Genomic DNA, 19560 nt, shown 5'->3' on the forward strand with positions numbered 1-19560 from the left:
GGGTCCAGGGGTCAGGCCTGAAGAGTTAGCTTAGGTAGCTCGCCCACCCTTTTGGTGGTGGTGTGTACGGGGAGCATGCACAGTATCCTGCTTTTTCTCCAGGTACCCTGTTTTTGCTCCCAGTTCTTCAGAAGTCGCAGTTGGGTTTTTTCAGTCTTTTTATCTTATTGTACATAATTTGCCCCAACTGTGCATGCGCACAGTTATTTTTAGTCCCATATAGTTTTTTTGTATTTTGTTTGAAAAGATGTTTGTCCAGGTGCAAGCACCGCAGCAAAGGGTCCCAAGCCCCAGGCCCCAGCCTGACTCAGAGGGAGAAAATAAGTTTCAGTAACACTTATGATTTACTTGTATATTCACTCACTGCAAGGTAGAGTGAGGTAGAGAGAGAGAGACATCTAGAACCATGTCTTTTGCGAAGTGTCACTAAAGTGAGGTACAGAGGATTTTTCTTCATTTGAAATAACTTGAAGGATTATTCTCAAGCCTGGTTGCTATTGTGTGATTTCCTCCCTAAACAAAGCTGATAATTACACATTACCTGTTCTGCTACCCCTTTTACCTAAGACATGTTGGATTTTGTTTTTGTTTTTATTTCAGTGCACTCTAATTAGTTCAGCTATCTGAAAACAGCAGATTCCATGGCCAAATTTTTCTGTATCACTTCCTTCAGAAGTTGTTCTTTAGCTTTGTTGCTAGGATATTGTGCCTTTCTGAGCCCAGTATCATACCCTCCAAGCCCATTGGGCTTCCCTAGTCCCACCATCTCCAGATTTGAGGGGAATAGAATGCTTAACTTTGTCTGATGCCATTTGTGTGTTTAGAAAATATCAAGTTAGGAGTTCCTGTCGTGGCGCAGTGGTTAACAAATCCGACTAGGAACCATGAGGTTGCAGGTTCGGTCCCTGCCCTTGCTCAGTGGGTTAACGATCCGGCATTGCCGTGAGCTGTGGTGTAGGTTGCAGACGTGGCTCAGATCCCGCGTTGCTGTGGCTCTGACGTAGGCCAGTGGCTGCAGCTCCGATTCGACCCCTAGCCTGGGAACCTCCATATGCCGCAGGAGCGGCCCAAAGAAATAGCAAAAAAAAAAAAAAAAAAGAAAATATCAAGTTAGTAAGTAAAGGTATAACATATTCCAAAATAAATATTTTCTGTACCTGCTAACAGAGTTTTAAATATTTTTATCATTTTAGGTGGTTAAACTTGAGGCCATCATCAAATCATGCCTGTTGAGCTTCATTTATATAGGTATTTTTTTGTTGACGGTTTTTTTTTTTTTTTGGTCTTTTGTCTTTTTATGGCCACACCCGTGGCATATGGAGGTTCCCAGCCTAGGGGTCAAATTGGAGCTGTAGATCCAAGCCATGTCTGCAGTCTACACCATAGCTCACAGCAGTGCCGGATCCTTAACCCCATGAGTGAGGCCAGGGATCCACCCCAAGTCCTCATGGATACTGGTCGAGTTTGTTAACCACTGAACCATGACAGGAACTCCTTTTTTCTTTTTTTTTTTTTATAGTCTCTTGTTTTAGACTGTATTTTGTGATACGTCTTTATCAAATTGCTAGGTTGTTTTATCCTGACATTGGTTTTGATTGAAATTCTTCTTCAATTCTCAGCGTGAACATTCCTGGATTTTGGTCAATTTCAAGTCCTTTGTTCCCATTATATCCCTTCAAGTGTGATCATTCACTCATATTAATTCTAAGATACATCTACAAATATCTTTATTGTGCAAAGGATTTATTATCTAGTCATGTTCATGAAGTCAATATTACAATTTTTTTTACTAGTCTGTATTATTCTTTATTCAGAAATGAACTTTAAAATTGAAATTAATTTTATGATATAAATGCTAATGTCTTAATAGCAACCCCAACCTATAATATTTCACAACTGTTTTAGTTATTAACCTCTTACAAACTAAGGCCTTCACTCAATGTAATTGTTTTGCTGTCATTTATGAAAAAATTTTAAAAATGCTCAAATATAAGGGAAGTAGTACAGTGAACTTTGATGTATATTCATCACTCAGCTATAGCAGTCCGCAGCTCATGTACTCTTGTATGATCCATAGCCCTCCTAATCGCTCATTGTCATTGTTTTATTTTGAAGTAAATTTAACTTTTTATCACTGTGTGTATTTCAACATCAGGTAGACTTTTATTTGACTAGAATCAAAAGATTACTTTTATACAATGCTTATGAGCAGCTAGTATTGTGATAATTTTGGTGTAAAGTAGATTTTGGTAAAATCCAGCTTTTTCCACTATATTTTTTGTAATAAATGAGCAGAGGGAACCAAATGGTTTTCTTGCTGTAATTTTTAAGAATGTAACTTTTTGTAACTTTAAGTAGTCTTGTTCTTTCTTGCCCTTCTCTGTAATTGTTTAAGCAAAATAAGATGAAGTTGTACCATTCATTTTTTTGTGAATTAAAATATTATGAATTTGAGGGATCTCAGTAGATCATTCGGAAATGAATAATTTTGAATGTTCGTAAAATCTCATATGTCTGTAAGTTGACTAACTTTGCTTAAATAGCAATCTCATAAGTAGTACTTTTACCAGCTAGGTTTGGTTTTCACTGAATCATTTGAAATTAGACCATTATGTTCCAAGGGGGGCTGCACATCAAGTAGTTAATGTCATGTTTATATTTTGGTTGTTTACTGTTTTTTTCAGGGTTTTTTATTGTTCCAGGTGTACAGCAAAGTGATTCAGTTACATATGTTTATGAAGATTATTTTCCATTATAGGGGTGGAACCCATGTCCCCATGGATACTAGGCAGTTCACTACTTCTGAGGCACAACAGGAACTCCGTGATTGGAATCTTAATGGGATCCTTGAGACTAGAAAGCAAATGATTTCTAAGTAATTTGGGAAGACTTTTTGTTATACTAGTGAATATTTATGGAATTTTTGAAAGGCTGGTGAACTTCTTTGCAAATCTCAAAAAACTTGTGTCTGTTTTAGCAGAAATAATAACTTATTTCTTAAAAGCAAATTTAGCTTAACTACCCATTCCTAATTCTTTCCATTGCTTCTAGGAATTGGATACATTGTTTACTGTATGAAAAATTCATATAAAATTATAATTTAAGATATTGCAAATCTTTCCTATGCTTCTAACATTTGTGGACATTATTGTGTAATGTATCCATTTTCCTGTTAACCCTAACATATTTACAATTCTCTCTTTAAGGCAAATCCTCCTCCAGTACTCGTCAATACAGATAGCTTGGAAACATCAACTTATGTAAGTTCCATTCCTCCTCACATTTAAATAATTTTTTGCTTTTCTTGTTCAAGTTTTGATACAGATACAAAAATCACAGCATTATTTTTCTCTAATACATTGTACTTACTATGTTTTATCACTGAGCTGTAATTGTTAAAGTAAATTAATCCATACTGTCCTTTTTTGATATTTTTCTCCATACTTTTATAGAGCAGAAATGTTGAAATAAAAATTTATGGTTTTATTTTTAAATTAAAATGAGTAACTTTCATTAGAGGTATCTCTGACCAGTGGTCATTTACAGAAAGCCACATATTCAAAGTCAGTTTTGAAGTCTCATTGAGTGACTGGATTTTTAGTGACCAGGTTTATATATGTGTTCCTCTATTAAAATAATTAGTTATAACTTTGTAACTTTAAATTGATTAGTACTTCTCTCTAAACGTACTTTGTTAAAAAGCCTTCTTTCCCTTAAAGATAAACAGCTAAAACAGCAGAATCTAATATTTTTCATCCTAAAGTGAAATATCTTTGGAGGTGTTTAAGTAGTTGTGCTTGTGCACTTTTAAAATATCAAATAGTGCATAATTTAATGGACTGTAAAAATCTTTTTCTACTGTTTTTGAATTGTGGTTGATTTCAGTCTTTATATTAAAACATTTTATTTACCTTTATGTTCTGTTTGTATTTATTTAGGTATATCAAATTGGGAGATTTTTGAAAACTTCAAATAACAATACTTAATACAACCCCAGAATACTCTTTTCAATGTCAACCTTCCACACTGATAGATATTATATAAGCAGAATTTTCTTCCTCACTTGTTCTTTTTATTGACTTATGTTTTGCTTAAAGTCAGAGTCAGTGATTAAATATTTTTATTTTAAAACCCTTTCAACCAAAAGGTTAATGTATAAGAACTAACAGAAAATAATATCAATTAAGAAAGTAAATACACATGCATTTTAGGAAAATGTAAACTAATTAAAAGCAGGATTAGTATACAAGCAGCAAACTTGGAATAAAAGTTACATAATTTCAAGTTTGTATGACATATTATTCTAAAAATACTTTCCCTTCTAAGAAGGATATATACAATTCAGTGGTTATAGTTTATTTACAACATTGTGCCATCACTAGCACTTTGAAATTCCAGTACATTTCCATCACCTTGTAAGGAAACCCTGTACCCATTAGCATTCACTCCCCATTCTGCGCTCATCTCAGCTCCTGGAAACCACTCAGCTACTTTCTGTCATGATGACTTTGTCTTTTCTAGACTGTTCATACAGTATGAAATAGAATCATACAGTATGTGGCCTTTTGTGTCTGGCTTCTTTTTCACTTACTGTAATGTTTTCAAGGTTCATCTATGTTGTAGCATCTTTCAGAACTTTATTCCTTTTTATGGCTGAATTATTTTTCATTTTATATATATGTACCACATTTTGCTTATTCATCCTTCTCTTGATGATGGGCTCTTTGGTCTTTTCCACCTTTTGGCTGTTGTGAATAAAGATGTGGTAAATATTAGCATATAAATATCTGGGGATTATTGTCATTTTATTAATACTATATTTTTTAATCCATTAACACAGACTATCTTTCCATTCATTTCTGTCTTTAATTTTGTTAATGTTTTATAAAGTATTTTATTCTTTTAATGCTATTATAAATGGAATTGTATTGGAGTTCCTGTCGTGGCGCAGTGGAAACAGATCCGACTAGGAACCATGAGGTTTTGGGTTCGATCCCTGGCCTTGCTCAGTGGGTTAACGATCCGGCATTGCCGTGAGCTGTGCTGTAGGTCACAGACGCGGCTCAGATCTGACATTGCTGTGGCTCTGGCATAGGCCAGCGGCTACAGCTCTGATTAGACCCCTAGCCTGAGAACCTCCATATGCTACCTGTGTGGTCCTAAAAAGACAAAAAGACAAAAAAATTAAAATAAATAAATAAATGAAAAAAAATTTTTTTATTTTATTTTTGAACTTCATTGCTGGTATATGGGAATATAATAGTTTTGGAAGTATTGTTCTTCTATCCTACAGTGTTCCTAAACTCATTTATTAGCTCTAATGGGTCTTTTGTAGATTCCTTTGGATTCTCTACATAAGATTATGCCATCTGGAGTTCTTGTTGTGGCTCAGTGGGTAATGAACCCAACTGATATACATAAGGATGCAGGTTCAATCCCTGGCCTCACTCAGTGGGTTAAGGATCCAGCATTGCCATGAGCTGTGGTGCAGGTCACAGAAACAGCTCAGATCCTACGTTGCTGTGCCTAGGCATAGGCCAGCAGTTGCAGCTCTGGTTCAGCCTCTAGCCTGGAACTTCCATATGCCACAGGTGTGGCCCTAAAAACAAATTTTTTAAAATAAAAATTAAAAAATTTTGCAAAGATTATGTCATCTGCAAACAGACAGTTTTACTTCTTCCTTTCCATTCAGGATGCTTATCTGCCTCATTGCCCTGACTGGAACCTCCTTTAAAATGTGTTAGAAATCGCAAGAGCAAACACCCTTAATTTTGTTCCTAATCCTTGGGAGAAAGTATTCAGTCTTTTACCATTAAGTAGGATGCATTATACTAATTTTAAGTATTAATTGGTATTATAATTTCATTGGCATTGAGCTTGATTCTCTCTGCATTCCTTTTCTTTTCCTAAATAGTAAAATGTTAAGGAAAGGCAAAATTGAAAACAAAAATTCTAGAGTTCTTACTGGTTCCAATAATGAGGTAGAAATGAAGAAATTTATTGAAATAATTCCCATCTGTTCCTCTGTTCCTCTTCCTTAAGACAGACCACAAAGAGTGAAGGTCAGGAAAATTCATTCAGTTTTACTTTAGTAGCATTCTTACACACTAAAAGCTTCAGTTTTTCCATATGTAGTTTAATTGATGACTACAATATTTTAAAATTGACGTGAATGTCTGTAGGAAAAAATTTTAACTAAATTCTTTGAATGTTTGTACTTTGTATTTAGTAATGTTAATTTTTCATTAGGAAGAACATTTTCTTCCCAATGTATTTTTATTTTTATGTTCTTACCTTATGATGGTATAGACTTTGCGGTTTTTAATTGCCTGAGATTATGCATTAATAGAAACTATGAATCATATGAATATTGATAGATAAACTCTTGAATTTCAGTATATTGCTCTATAGTTAGAAAGGTATTACTGAATTGAACCTAAATGACAGGGACTTAGTAAATTAGACTTCTTTTTATTTTCCTTTGGACAGTCTTCTACCTGCTGTGTATTAGGTTCTGAATGTTTTGTTTGTCTATATTAGCGGAGGATACTTAGACATATTTAATCTTTGGGAATAAGAGACTGAGGATATCTGCATTATAAATTTTCCTCTGCTTCTTTATGGCATGTTATCCACAATTAAAGCAAAAAAAAATTTTTAAATAGCTTATACAACTTAAACAGTGGGAGTTCCCGTTGTAGAGCAGTGGAAACAAATTCAACTAGTATCTGTGAAGATGTGGGTTCAATACCTGGCCTCACTCAGTAGGTCAAGGGTCTGCCGTTGCCATGAGTGGTGGTGTAGGTCACCGACTTGGCTCAGATCCCACATTGCTATGGCTGTGGTATAGACTGGCAGCTCTAACTCTGATTTGATCCCTAGCCTGTGAACTTCCATATAATGCAGGTGCCACCCTAAAAAGCAAAAAGCAAAAAAAAAAAATTAAACAGTGAATACTATTCCAGTATACTAGCAACAACTAGTGGAAACTATGAGTACATTAACTCTGTCAACCAAAATATGAAATGCCTAGTAATCTGCTTAATAAGAAATATATGTATAGAGTTTTTCATAAGAAAACTCTAAAAGTCAGAGTTCCCATCATGGCTTAGTGGTTAACGAACCTGACTAGGATCCATGATGACACAGGTTCGATCCCTGGCCTTGCTCAGTGGGCTAAGGATCCTGCATTGCCGTGAGCTGTGGTGTAGGTCACAGAAGCGGCTCAGATCCCACATTGCTGTGGCTGTGGTGTAGGCCAGCAGCTACAGCTCTGATTCAGCCCCCTAGCCTGGGAACCTCCATATGCCACAGGCACGGCCCTAATTAAGACAAAAGACAAAAAAAGAAAACTCTAAAAGTTTATTGTTGGTATAAAAGAATACCTGAGTAAGTATGGAGCAGATTTTGTTACTGACCAGAAAGATAAAGTAGAGATAATCATTTTTCCTAAATAAATCTGTAAATTTGGTATAGTGCCAATCATAGCACCAAAAAAGAGAGTGTGTGTTTAAGGGTGGGGAAAGGAGAGAAGAAAGAGAGGCAGAAGGATAAGAGAGAAAAAGAGTGTGTGTGGTGTGTGTGTGTGTGTGTGTGTTTTGGGGGGATGGAGTTGGACTTAATGATTCATCTAGCACTTCATCATCCAGTGCAGTAGGCACTAGCCACATGTCGATGTTTAAATTTAAAATGATTAAAATTCAATAAAATTTAAACTATAGTTTCTCTGTTAATGCAGTCACATTTCATGTACTCAGCAACCATGTCTGGCTAGTATCTCCTATATTAGACAAGTCAAATTATATTAAACTTCCATCATCACAGAAACTTCTTTTGGATAGTGTTGGTACAGAAAAGTTAAACACTCAGGAATAGCCAAGTAAAATTTAAAGTATATGGTGGAGTTCCCATTGTGGCTCAGTGGGTTAAGAATCCAACTAGTCTCTGTGAGAAGGAGGGTTCGATCCCTGGCCTCATTCAGTGGGTTAAGGATCCAGCATTGCTGTAAGCTTTGGCTTAGTTTGCAAATGCAGGTCAGATCCAGTGTTGCTGTGTCGTACGCTGGCAGCTGCAGCTCTGATTGGACCCCTAACCTGAAAACTTTTATATGCCACAGTAGCAGCCATAAAAATGGGGGGGAATAATTGTGGGGAATTTTCCTACAGATAATAAAACTATTATAGAACATTTAATTAAAGCAGCATAGTTCTGGTCCCAAAACAGATTAGATCAGTGGAATACAACTTTGCTATATGTTATATAATCTGATTTTTTTTTTCTTGGTCAGGTTTATAATAGAGTAGTTGTTCTTAGTTACAGCTTTATGGGACTCTTTTCCCCACTAATGTTAAAATTTACCTTTTTTTAGTATTCAGGAGTTACTACCTATTCTTGAATCTCTTTGGAATTTTTGCCTTTTACCCAAACTGTGGCAATAACTTCAATATCAGTTTACTTTTATCCACTTTCTCTCCATTTCTGTTCCATACTGCCACAGTTCTTTCTCTGGAAAATCTATTTTTAAAAACTTACATGATGCTCAAAAACTTTCAGTAATATTTCTCATTCATCAGGAAAGCATTCAAGACCTTTCGCAGTCAGGCCCTAATCCATTTGTAGTTTCTTCTCCAGTTTTCACCCTTGTACTCTATACACAATTTTGTTAATAGGACTAAATTCAAAACCTAGGAAGTACCAGCAATGACAGTTTTGAAGAAGTATTCTAAAGCTGTTGTGTTTAGGGGTAAAACCAAATATTTTATCAGTAATGTATTATTTTGTTCGAGATCAATCTGTCTTTAATTTTGTTCCCAACTTATCTCACTTTATCCTGTTAATTGAGAGTAATAAAGTGAGCGAAAATTTGGTGAATCAAACTTGGACATAAAATATGTAACTGAAATTTATAACAGAGGAAGCATTAAAAAGCAGCAGATGCAGAGGTGGTAACTTGCAGGATCTATAAAGAAAAGAGCAAGTCATTCAAAATTTGATGGTATTTAAGTTTAATGAAGAGGTGAGAAACATGATAAGAATGCAGTAGAGTGATAGATTGGGGTCAGCTCATTCAGAGCCTTGTATGAGAGTTTCTGTAAGTTTTAGAGGAAGTGTGTTACTGTACATGGGCTCCATAAGGATCCACCTATATAAAACTCATTAGAATGATTCGAGCAATGGAGAATACTAATCTAAGAGACTGGGTAGATTACATTTTCAGTAGTCTAGAAGACATTAACAAAGGCTTAAGCCAAGGTAATACAAATGAAAATGAAGAGGTAATGGTTTTCAGGGGAAAAAATGAAGTATTTAAATCAGTAAGAATTGTGGGAGTTCCCGTCGTGGTGCAGTGGTTAACGAATCCGACTAGGAACCATGAGGTTGTGGGTTCGGTCCCTGCCCTTGCTCAGTGGGTTAAGGATCCGGCGTTGCCGTGAGCTGTGGTGTAGGTTGCAGACGCGGCTCGGATCCCACGTTGCTGTGGCTCTGGCGTGGGCCGGTGGCTACAGCTCCGATTCAACCCCTAGCCTGGGAACCTCCATATGCCGCGGGAGCGGCCCAAGAAATAGCAACAACAACAACAAAAAAGACAAAAGACAAAAAAAAAAGAATTGTGAGCTGATTAGATGTGTGAATCAAGGCAGAGAAGAGAGTTGGAGGTATTAAAAGCTGAATGTATTCTTTCTATATTTGAAAGTCATGACACCATGAATGGCAACTAATTAATCACATGTATAGTCTTCCATCATTGAAAATCTTCCCTAAAATTATTAAAATAGAGTTATATTATTTGATTACTATCACATTTAACAGGGTTCATTAAGAAGTTATGCAAAAATTATGTCTTACCATTTTTAATTTTATACTCTAAATTTCTTTGCTACTTCTTTTTCCCCCATTAGGTTAATGGCACTGATGCAGATTATGAATATGAAGAAATCACACTTGAAAGGGTAAAAACTATTAATTATCTTAAATTTTTATGCGTAAATATGTCGCTTTAAAGAGCACTTTAAATATACTGTTCTTTCACATAGAATCTAAGAAAGGTCATCTTTCAATAACAGAACCATAAGATATTAGTTTCCTTAAGAAGTTCATATATCATAAAATTTGCTATGGCATTTTCAGAATATGTTACTTTTCTTTGATAACCCTTTTTTAAAAAAAAATAAACTTTTTATTTAACATAGTTTTGATTTATAGAAAAGCAGTACAGAGTTTCCATTTACCCTGAACTCAGTTTCACCTATTGCTGACATCTGGCATTACTAGAATACATGTGTTTTAACTAATGAACAAAAATTGAGATGTTTATTATTAACTAAAGTCTGTACTTTATTGTATTTTCTACATTTTTCTGTTTTTCAGGGTCCCATCTAGATTACCATATTTCATTTAGTTATTATGTCTCCTTACACCCCTCTGTATTGACAGCTTCTCAGATTTTTCTCAGTCCTCAATTTTATTATTTGTTTTTTATTCTATAAAATATTTAAGTCAGTATTTACTGTCCTAGTAACATGGTCATTGTATGAGTTTTCTTTCCCAGCAAAATAATAACCATAGATTTAATGGAAAAGACATTATCAAAAACTTTATCATGCATTCCCCAGTCAGAAAATAACTGAAAGGAACAATTCAGATGTGTAAATTTTCTGGATTTTTCCCTTAAGAATATTTGCATTCAATTGATGCCATATTTTAGCAATGCCACCACCAGCATTTTGGGGAAATGAAGTGCTCCCCATAAGTAAATTTTCTAAGTAACTAAATGTCTGTATAGCTAAGACTGAAATCCTAGATAATTAGATTTGTTTATGTTTGAAGCCATAATGGACTGAGTGAAAAATAGACCTGAGAGGGTCTTTTACAAGTAAACAGTATTACTGTATTGTTCACATATTAATATTTGCATCTTATTGGTTTTTTTCTCAACTTTATTGAGATCTCTTGACATGTAGTCCTGATTTTTTATCTTATTCATCTTTTCCCAGTACCTTCTAAATTCCTTTAGTCAGAACTATATATATTGTCTTTTCTACTGATTAAAAAGCTTGAGTACTGGGGATTGAGGAGATGTTGTTAAAGGGTACCAACTTGGGACTACAATAAGTTCTAGAGATCTGATGAACAGCATAGTGAATATAGTCATCAATACAGTATTACATACTTCGATTTGCGAAGAGACTAGTTCTTAAATCTTCTCGCCACAAAAAATAAATGGCAATTATGTGAACTCATAGAGATGTTAGCTAAATAAAGCTACAGTGGTAATCGTATTGTTATAAATATATTAAATCACCATATTGTATACCTTAAACTGACACAGTCATTTGTAATTATGTCTCAGTTTTTAAGAAGCACATAAAAAAGAGAATTTGAATGCCTAACTTGGTAGCACCACATGACCTATTTATTGATACTGATACTCCAGTAACTCTTAAAGATTTTATATTGAAAACAGTTTTTATTAAAATAGAATTTTAGGACATGTTATAATAGAATGAATATTTAAACTATTTAATACTGACAGTTAAGGAACAGATCCAGATATACCCACTTATTTGAGCTGCCTGAAAGGTAGATTTAGAACATTCTTACAAAAATAAATATTTAATACCTTTGCTTAGATCAAGGGTGCTTTTCATAGCGTAGAACCTTTTCTTCAGTGAAAATATTATTCAGTACTCCAGTACATAAAACAGGAAGTGCTGCTTTGGCAAAATTGACTTTGCTGTCAAGAAAACTTTTAAGTTCTCCAGTTGGACTTCCAGTATTTAAAAAAAAAAAAAAAAAAAGCTTTTAGTTTAGTTCATCAGATGTCTTGGTTAAATACGTCAGATGATGGAATGTTATTTAACTGATACAATTTAGTCATTTTAAAATATGCTGATGTCAAATTTAGCAAAAGAAAAATACTTCTCAGTATCCCCTTTTTAAAAAAAGACTGAAATAATACATTGGTTACTCAGTAACCAGAAATAATACTCAGAAGTAATAGCGGCAGAAGAATCACTTCAATGTGTATATCTTACCAGCAATATACCTTATCGAACACAAGCAGGATACAGCCTAAAAGAAAGAGACATCATAGTGACACCCCTGCAAGGACAAATTGCACATACTTTTAAAGAAAGAATCGAAGACCAGACTCTAAAGTATTCAGTTACAGGTTCTTCAACCTCACCTACTCAAGAGCTTGAGTACTGGCTCTCTAGTCCCTCCCAAAGCATCTCACCCCCACCCTCATGTTCAGGGTGGTTGTAGGCATGCAGGTGGCAAGGGACCTGCCTTCAACCCACCCAGCCCACTCAGTAATATCTGAATGCATAGAGAAAAAGGAGCTTTTCTTATAGTTCTTAATTTAGAATCAACATTAATATATATATGTATTATGTATATATGTATTGTGTATATATGTAATATGTATATGTTTTAATATATATATGTGTATATATATATGCTTTTGTGTGGTGTTCCCTGTGTTGGTGTAGTTTTTAGGTCCTATAATGACAGGATCTACTAATAATGATAATTCTTATTCAGTCTCAATTTTTTCACCCCCTATCCCCAGGGAAATTCAGGGCTTGGTTTCAGCATTGCAGGAGGTACAGACAACCCACACATTGGAGATGACTCAAGTATTTTCATTACCAAAATTATTGCAGGGGGAGCAGCTGCCCAAGATGGAAGATTGCGGTATGTTTTGCACTTTATGTTGTGATACCAAATCCACTTTGTAGATTTTTCTTGAGGCAAACACCAGTGAATAAATACAACAGAACACTGTCGTAATAACTAACATAAGGTAGATGCTCAAATATCAAATAAATGAATGAGATAATTGTGCCTTAAGCATTGTTTCCCTCTTTTAGGAATTTTCTAATTTAGGAATTCACTTTATCTTGGAAATTAAACATTTTGAATAATAAATTTGAATGGTTTAAGTTAATTTGTGAGCAAATTTATAGAAATCATAGATTTCTTATATTTTCACAAACATTCACAAAATGCTTTCCATTTATTTTCTGGGTGGGAAATGTGTATAAACATTTAGGATACGGAAAATCATATATCTGACTTTGTATCTCAGGCTACAAAGAGTAAAGATTATTCAAAGTTCAAGTAAATTAATTTATTTTCTTAATAAATGTAACATTGTTCTCTTACTGAAATTCAGTGTTCCATTTCAGAAGGTATCTTTAGCATACTTTATTGTTTCCTTAGGCCATAGATTATGGCACTTTTCCTATTCCCTTGTTTGTTGTTTTTTATTCGTGGTGAGTTTCCTAATGTTTTAGGACTAAGAATTTTATATGGTCTGTTAAAAACAGTATCTTATTTTAAGGCTATTAGTGCCTTAAGCAGCTCTTCAGTTTCTAGATGTTACTTCTCACTAGATAGGATAGGTGGTATTTTAGTGAAGTTATTTAACATATAAAATTAATAATTTGGCTATTTATATAAATGTAAACGTTTACTTGGTGATTCTGTTATTGGGCTTTTATTTGTGCCTCTTCTGTAAAATTAATATGTTCCATTTGTTTTCACTGGAGAACTTACCTATAGTACCTACTCTACAGTATCATTGTCTTTGAATGTAGAATTTCTTTCCACTAAAGGAAGTTAGACATTGAAGTTTATCATGATCAACTTAAATATTTTAATTATGTTTTGTTCCCCTTCCCTGCCCAATTTGAGATGACCGTCTTTTTTGTTTTCTAATGAAATACCACGTAGTTGAAACTGAGGTCTGTTTATTTTTGGATAAATCAATGAATTTAATCCCGGTTTGCCACTTACTGTCTCAGTGACCTTAAGCTAGTTATTCAGTCTGAGCCTCAGTTTTCTTATCTTAGAATCACTGCTCTGTTGCTCATGATCTGGGCAGCCTTGGGAAAGTTATTTAAACTCTTTGTGCCTCGATTTCTTCATCCATACAATAGGAATATAAATAAGCATTTACCTTGGAGCTTGTTGTAAGAGTTAAAACATTAAGAGAAGTTCCTGGCACATGGTTAGTGCTAAATAAATGTTTATTATTTTTCTAAAGTATTGTAATTTCTATACATAATCATACTTAAAGCCGCGATTATTATTTAATTTTTTGCATAGTAATCTGTTATTTGCACTATTTCTTTTGCTGGACCTTAGGAAATGTTTGTTTATATGAGTTTTGATAAATTGGAATTTAACATGCAGTTTCTTCTAATAAATTATTCTAGTAAATAATTCTCTCTAAAAAATGAGAATGAATGGAGTGCCCATCGTGGCGCAGTAGAAACAAATCTGACTAGGAACCATGAGGTTGTGGGTTCGATCCCTGGCCTCACTCAGTGGGTTAAGGATCTGGCGTTGCTGTGAGCTGTGGTGTAGGTCACAGATGTGGCTCGGGTCCTGTGTTGCTATGGCTGTGGCGTAGGCTGGCAGCTGTAGCTCCAATTGGACCCCTAGCCTGGGAACCTCCATATGCCACAGGTGCGGCCCTAAAAAGCAAAAAAAAAAAAAAGAAAGAAAGAAAATGACAAGAAAAAGTGGCAAAGTGAAAAATTGATACTTAACACTTTAATATTTAATTTTTAATTTTAATATCTTTTCCTTAGGGTCAATGACTGTATACTGCGAGTAAATGAGGTAGATGTTCGTGATGTAACACATAGCAAAGCAGTTGAAGCATTGAAAGAAGCGGGGTCTATTGTACGCTTGTATGTAAAAAGACGGAAACCAGTATCAGAAAAAATAATGGAAATAAAACTCATTAAAGGTCCTAAAGGTATGAAATAAATCAAACTAAGACAAATTATTAAGATATCTCTAAGTGAACTGTTACTATGAATTTATTTATGGCACACATTTTAAGATTAAAAATACTTATAATCTACAGAACTTGAGTGAATGTTTAGAATTTCCCTGTTATTTCTAATGATTTTTATCTTAAGTAGAGTTCTGGGTAAACACTACTTTTGAAGTCATATACAAGTCAAACACAATGAAGTCATATACAATATAAGTTAATGTTGATATTAACTTAAAATCATTCATCTGCAAAGTACACTCAATACAGATGCACAAGCTAAAGAAAGTATTTTAAGAGCGTGTCATTAATAGTTATATCTGCAGTGAAGTCTGTTAGGATACAGTTTCTAAATTTTGAAAATATGATGGGTTTGAGGATAAATGGAAATATTTGTTATAATTTGTCCTTCATGGAAAAAGGAATAGAGAGCTACATTATCTGGTATTGAAACTATGGGACTTATGAATTATTGACATTCCTTATTTATTTATTTATTTATTTTTATTAAAACAATAACACTTTTATTTAACTTGAGGTTAGGGAGGCTTTTAAATAGGTTGACATTCCTTATTTAAAATTAATTAATAGTATATTGAAAAACAGCAAAAACATCCACATTTCTGACGCTATTAGCTCTGCTCACCACCACCAATTTTTTCTTAATTGTTTTAATCTGTAGTAGAAGTATTAAAAGTATTAGTAAGAAGCACAAATATTATGGGAACAAAAATGAAAAATTTTTACAATATCTCTTTGAAATAACAAATGCATTTTTAAGGAGACTTTAAGAGGTAACCTGAGGCAGGAAAAGAAACTTATTTTTAACTTAAAACACAAACAGTAGTTTTCAGTCATTTCTTTCTGGACTTCAGTTTACATTTATTGGTAAAATCCTAAAACTGTTTTTTTCCAAACAGGTCTTGGGTTCAGCATTGCTGGCGGTGTTGGAAATCAGCATATTCCTGGGGATAATAGCATCTATGTAACCAAAATAATTGAAGGAGGTGCAGCACATAAAGATGGTAAACTTCAGATTGGAGATAAACTTTTAGCAGTAAGTATTAGAAATCCACTGTTTTAAAAATCATTTTGATGTCTTTTTCTTTTGACGGATTCTAGAATTTCCACATGCTAGAAAATGTTTGTGATAATTTAAATGAGTGAATACCAGCCTTGCTTTAATGAAAACCTGAAAAATTACTCTTTAATATCTTTATTTGCCATTTCCATTTCATCTCCCAGCTCCCCCCTCCTTTTATTCCTTTTTTTCCTTCTCTTTTTTATTTTTTTTAAAGCCTATATATATATATTTTTTTTTTTGGTCTTTTTTTTGGTATTTGTTGGGCCGCTCCCGCGGCATATGGAGGTTCCCAGGCTAGGGGTCGAATCGGAGCTGTAGCCACCGGCCTACACCAGAGCCACAGCAACGCAGGATCTGAGCCGCATCTGCAACCTACACCACAGCTCACGGCAACGCCGGACCGTTAACCCACTGAGCAAGGGCAGGGACCCAACCCGCAACCTCATGGTTCCTAGTCGGATTTGTTAACCACTGCACGACGATGGGAACTCCCCTTCTCTTTTTTTAATTGAAGGGTTAAGGGCATAATCCTTAGGTTCATAACACAACATCATCCTTCATTCATTGTGTGACCTTTTTGCCTTTCCTCATTTACTCACTTGTTTTCAAATAATATAGTAAAAACCACTAAAGTCATTAGCCAACCCAAGAACTAGAATATCAACAACTTGTGTTTCTTATTCCCTTGTTTTTTAAAGATCGTTTAATATGCCTAAGAAAACACAAAAATTAGTGGCTAGGACAGCAATCATTTATCTGCTTAGACTTCTATAGTTTGGGTAACATTTGGCCAGGAAAGTCTGTCTTTAGCCCACATAATGTCTACTGGGGTGGCTCAACTAAAGTCAGGGGTGCACTTCCAAGTTGGCTCACATATAGTGGACAAGTTGGTATTGGCTGTCAGCTAAGAGGTCAGCTAGGGCTGTTAGCCTGGTATTTAATTCTGTGATGGCTTTTCCACATGGCTAAGTTGGGCTTCTCACAAGATAGGGGCCAGGTTCCAAGAGGGACATAAAAAAATAAAAAGAGTGAGCTTTCCAAGAAGATAGCTCTAAAGTGTGATATTTATTAATTCTCTTTTTGCCTCACAGTTATTAATGTCTCATTGTAGGCTACCAAAAGAAAAGTATACCACAACTCTACATTTCAAAATGCAGTCAGTCTTCAGTGTGCACAGTAGCAGGGGAACGTAACAATGACCATGCAGCAAAGCAATATTAAAAATCAATGGGAAAAGAGGATTGTTCTATGACCTTTAGAAATTTTTGTCCAAACATTAAAAAATCTCTTACAGTTGACTATAAAGTCATAAATTAGGGAAATGAAAAATACGCCGAAATGAATATTTGTTTAGAACATTGTGATTTAAAATACTAGAAACAGGAGTTCCCGTTGTGGCGCAGTGGTTAACGAATCCGACTAGGAACCATGAGGTTGTGGGTTCGGTCCCTACCCTTGCTCAGTGGGTTAATGATCCGGCGTTGCCGTGAGCTGTGGTGTAGGTCGCAGACGCGGCTCAGATCCCGTGTTGCTGTGGCTCTGGCGTAGGCCGGTGGCTACAGCTCCGATTCAACCCCTAGCCTGGGAACCTCCATATGCCGCAGGAGTGGCCCAAGAAATGGCAAAAAAGACAAAAAATATATATGTATATATAAAATAAAATAAAATACTAGAAACATTTATGGTGTTTTATTTCTTTCCAAAAAAAAAAAAATGTTTACCAAAAAGGAGAGCATTTTATACCTAACATAGCAAAAGGAAGGATTAGAGCAGGAATTAACGAAATAGGAAATAGGACACCTATAGAGAAGATCAACAAAACCAAAACTTGGGTCTTTGAGAAGGTAACAAAGCTGACAAACCTTTAGTTAGACTGACCTACAAAAAAGATGACTCAAATTTCTAAATACAGGAATGAAAGAGGGAACATAAGAGAATACTTTTATTTAAGAATAACTCTATACAACACATTAGATGACTTATATGAAATGGAAGAATTCCTGGAAAAACACAAACTACCACTCCTCTTCAGCATTGTATGGGAGATTCTACCCTGGGCAGTAAGGGGGTGGGGGGTGGGGAGAGGGCATTTAGATTGGGCAGGAATAAGTAAAACTTTTGGGTTTTCTTTCAGGTGAACAGTGTATGTTTGGAAGAAGTTACTCATGAAGAAGCAGTAACTGCCTTAAAGAACACATCCGATTTTGTTTATTTGAAAGTGGCAAAACCCACAAGTATGTATATGAATGATGGCTATGCACCACCTGATATCACCACCTGTAAGTCTGTTTGCTTAAATCTAACGTATTTCCTTAGATGTGATGTGTTTTAATGAAAGCTTCCCAATATAAATTTTAAATATTACACAAGTGTTTTTAAAAGACCTATTAAACATTTTAACCTAATAGTTTTTTAAAATCAGTTTTAAGTCTGAATCTTCATAATAAGAGTGGGCAGCATTTTCACCTTTACTACTTTTAGCAGTAATTCTTTTAACATTTAAGGCATTGATTCTCAAAATTTTATGTAAGTAACAGTCACGAAAGGTATTGCAACTAATGCAGATTCTTGTTTTGTTCTAAAACAGAACAGAAATATACTTTAACAATCAATTGATTATTTTACCAAGCAAGGTAATTCTAGTGCTGACAATAACTTAAAATAGTTCTAAAACTTAGGCTTTTCTATACTCTTAACTGCATGAGCACAGGTATTATCTTTGTACTTCAAGTTTCTAATGTATTGCCTAACTATATTTGTGCACAGTACAATTGTATTGCCTAGAATTGGATTATAATGAAGGTATTTAGGGAGTTTTAAGTTTCCTATTTGATTTTCTTTTTTTAATGTACAAGTAGAGATGAAGAGATGAGAGTTTTTTTTTTGGAGTTCCTCTTGTGGCTCAGCTGTAACAAACCTGACTAGTATCCATGAGGATGCAGGTTCAATCCCTGGTCTCTCAGTGGGTTAAGGATGCACCATTGCTGTGAGCTGTGGTTAAGTTGCACATGCTGCTCGGATCCTGTGTTGCTGTGGCTGTGGCTGGCAGCTGCAGCTCCAATTCACCCCCGAGACTGGCAACTTCCATATGCTACAGGTGCAGCCTTAAAAATCAAATAAATAAATAAATAAATGTTTTTAAATGTGTTTGTATTGATTGAAAAATGAAGGTTTTATTTGGTATGTTGGGTTGATATTAGAAGCACCCTTGTGTAATAAAGATCTTAAATGTGCTCTGTAATCTACTTTTCCAAGTTTTCCTTATTTAAATTGTATATTTTTTCATCTACACCTGCAGCATATGGAAGTTCCCAGGTCAGGGATTGAATCCATGCTGTAGCTACAGCAACCCTAGATCCTTAACCCACTGTGCTGGGCCAGGGGTTGAACCTGTGCCTCTGCAGCAACCCAAGCCACTGCAATCAAATTCTTAACCCACTGTGCCACAGCAGGAACTCCTAAATTGTAGAATTTTAGAGATGTTTGTGATGTTGTAAGTTGCAGTGTTTCCCATTTTAAAATGTCAAAGTTTGTTACAGTCATTAATTATCATAAGCAAAATACAAATTATATTTTGAAATGTATATACTGTCCTCTAATAATGTCTTCTTTATCTGCTCATAGATTCATTAATTACTGAAGTATAACTGAATTATCTTTTAATAATAATCAGGCCCATTGT

General features: G+C 34.8%; 1 protein-coding gene across 10 annotated transcripts in view; it reads left to right on the top strand.

Moving 5' to 3' along the window:
* DLG1 (discs large MAGUK scaffold protein 1) overlaps nt 1-19560 on the top strand; it is a 257730-nt gene that overhangs the window by 130858 nt on the left and 107312 nt on the right. For all 10 annotated transcript variants that reach the window (XM_047789292.1, XM_047789308.1, XM_047789319.1 and 7 more), the window contains 6 exons: nt 3207-3260; nt 9900-9950; nt 12575-12699; nt 14604-14773; nt 15715-15851; nt 18013-18157. In XM_047789292.1, coding sequence (XP_047645248.1) covers nt 3207-3260; nt 9900-9950; nt 12575-12699; nt 14604-14773; nt 15715-15851; nt 18013-18157 — 682 coding nt within the window. The remainder of the gene's footprint in view (nt 1-3206; nt 3261-9899; nt 9951-12574; nt 12700-14603; nt 14774-15714; nt 15852-18012; nt 18158-19560) is intronic.

This window comes from Phacochoerus africanus, chromosome 1 (assembly GCF_016906955.1).
Source record: "Phacochoerus africanus isolate WHEZ1 chromosome 1, ROS_Pafr_v1, whole genome shotgun sequence".
Lineage (NCBI taxonomy): Eukaryota > Metazoa > Chordata > Mammalia > Artiodactyla > Suidae > Phacochoerus > Phacochoerus africanus.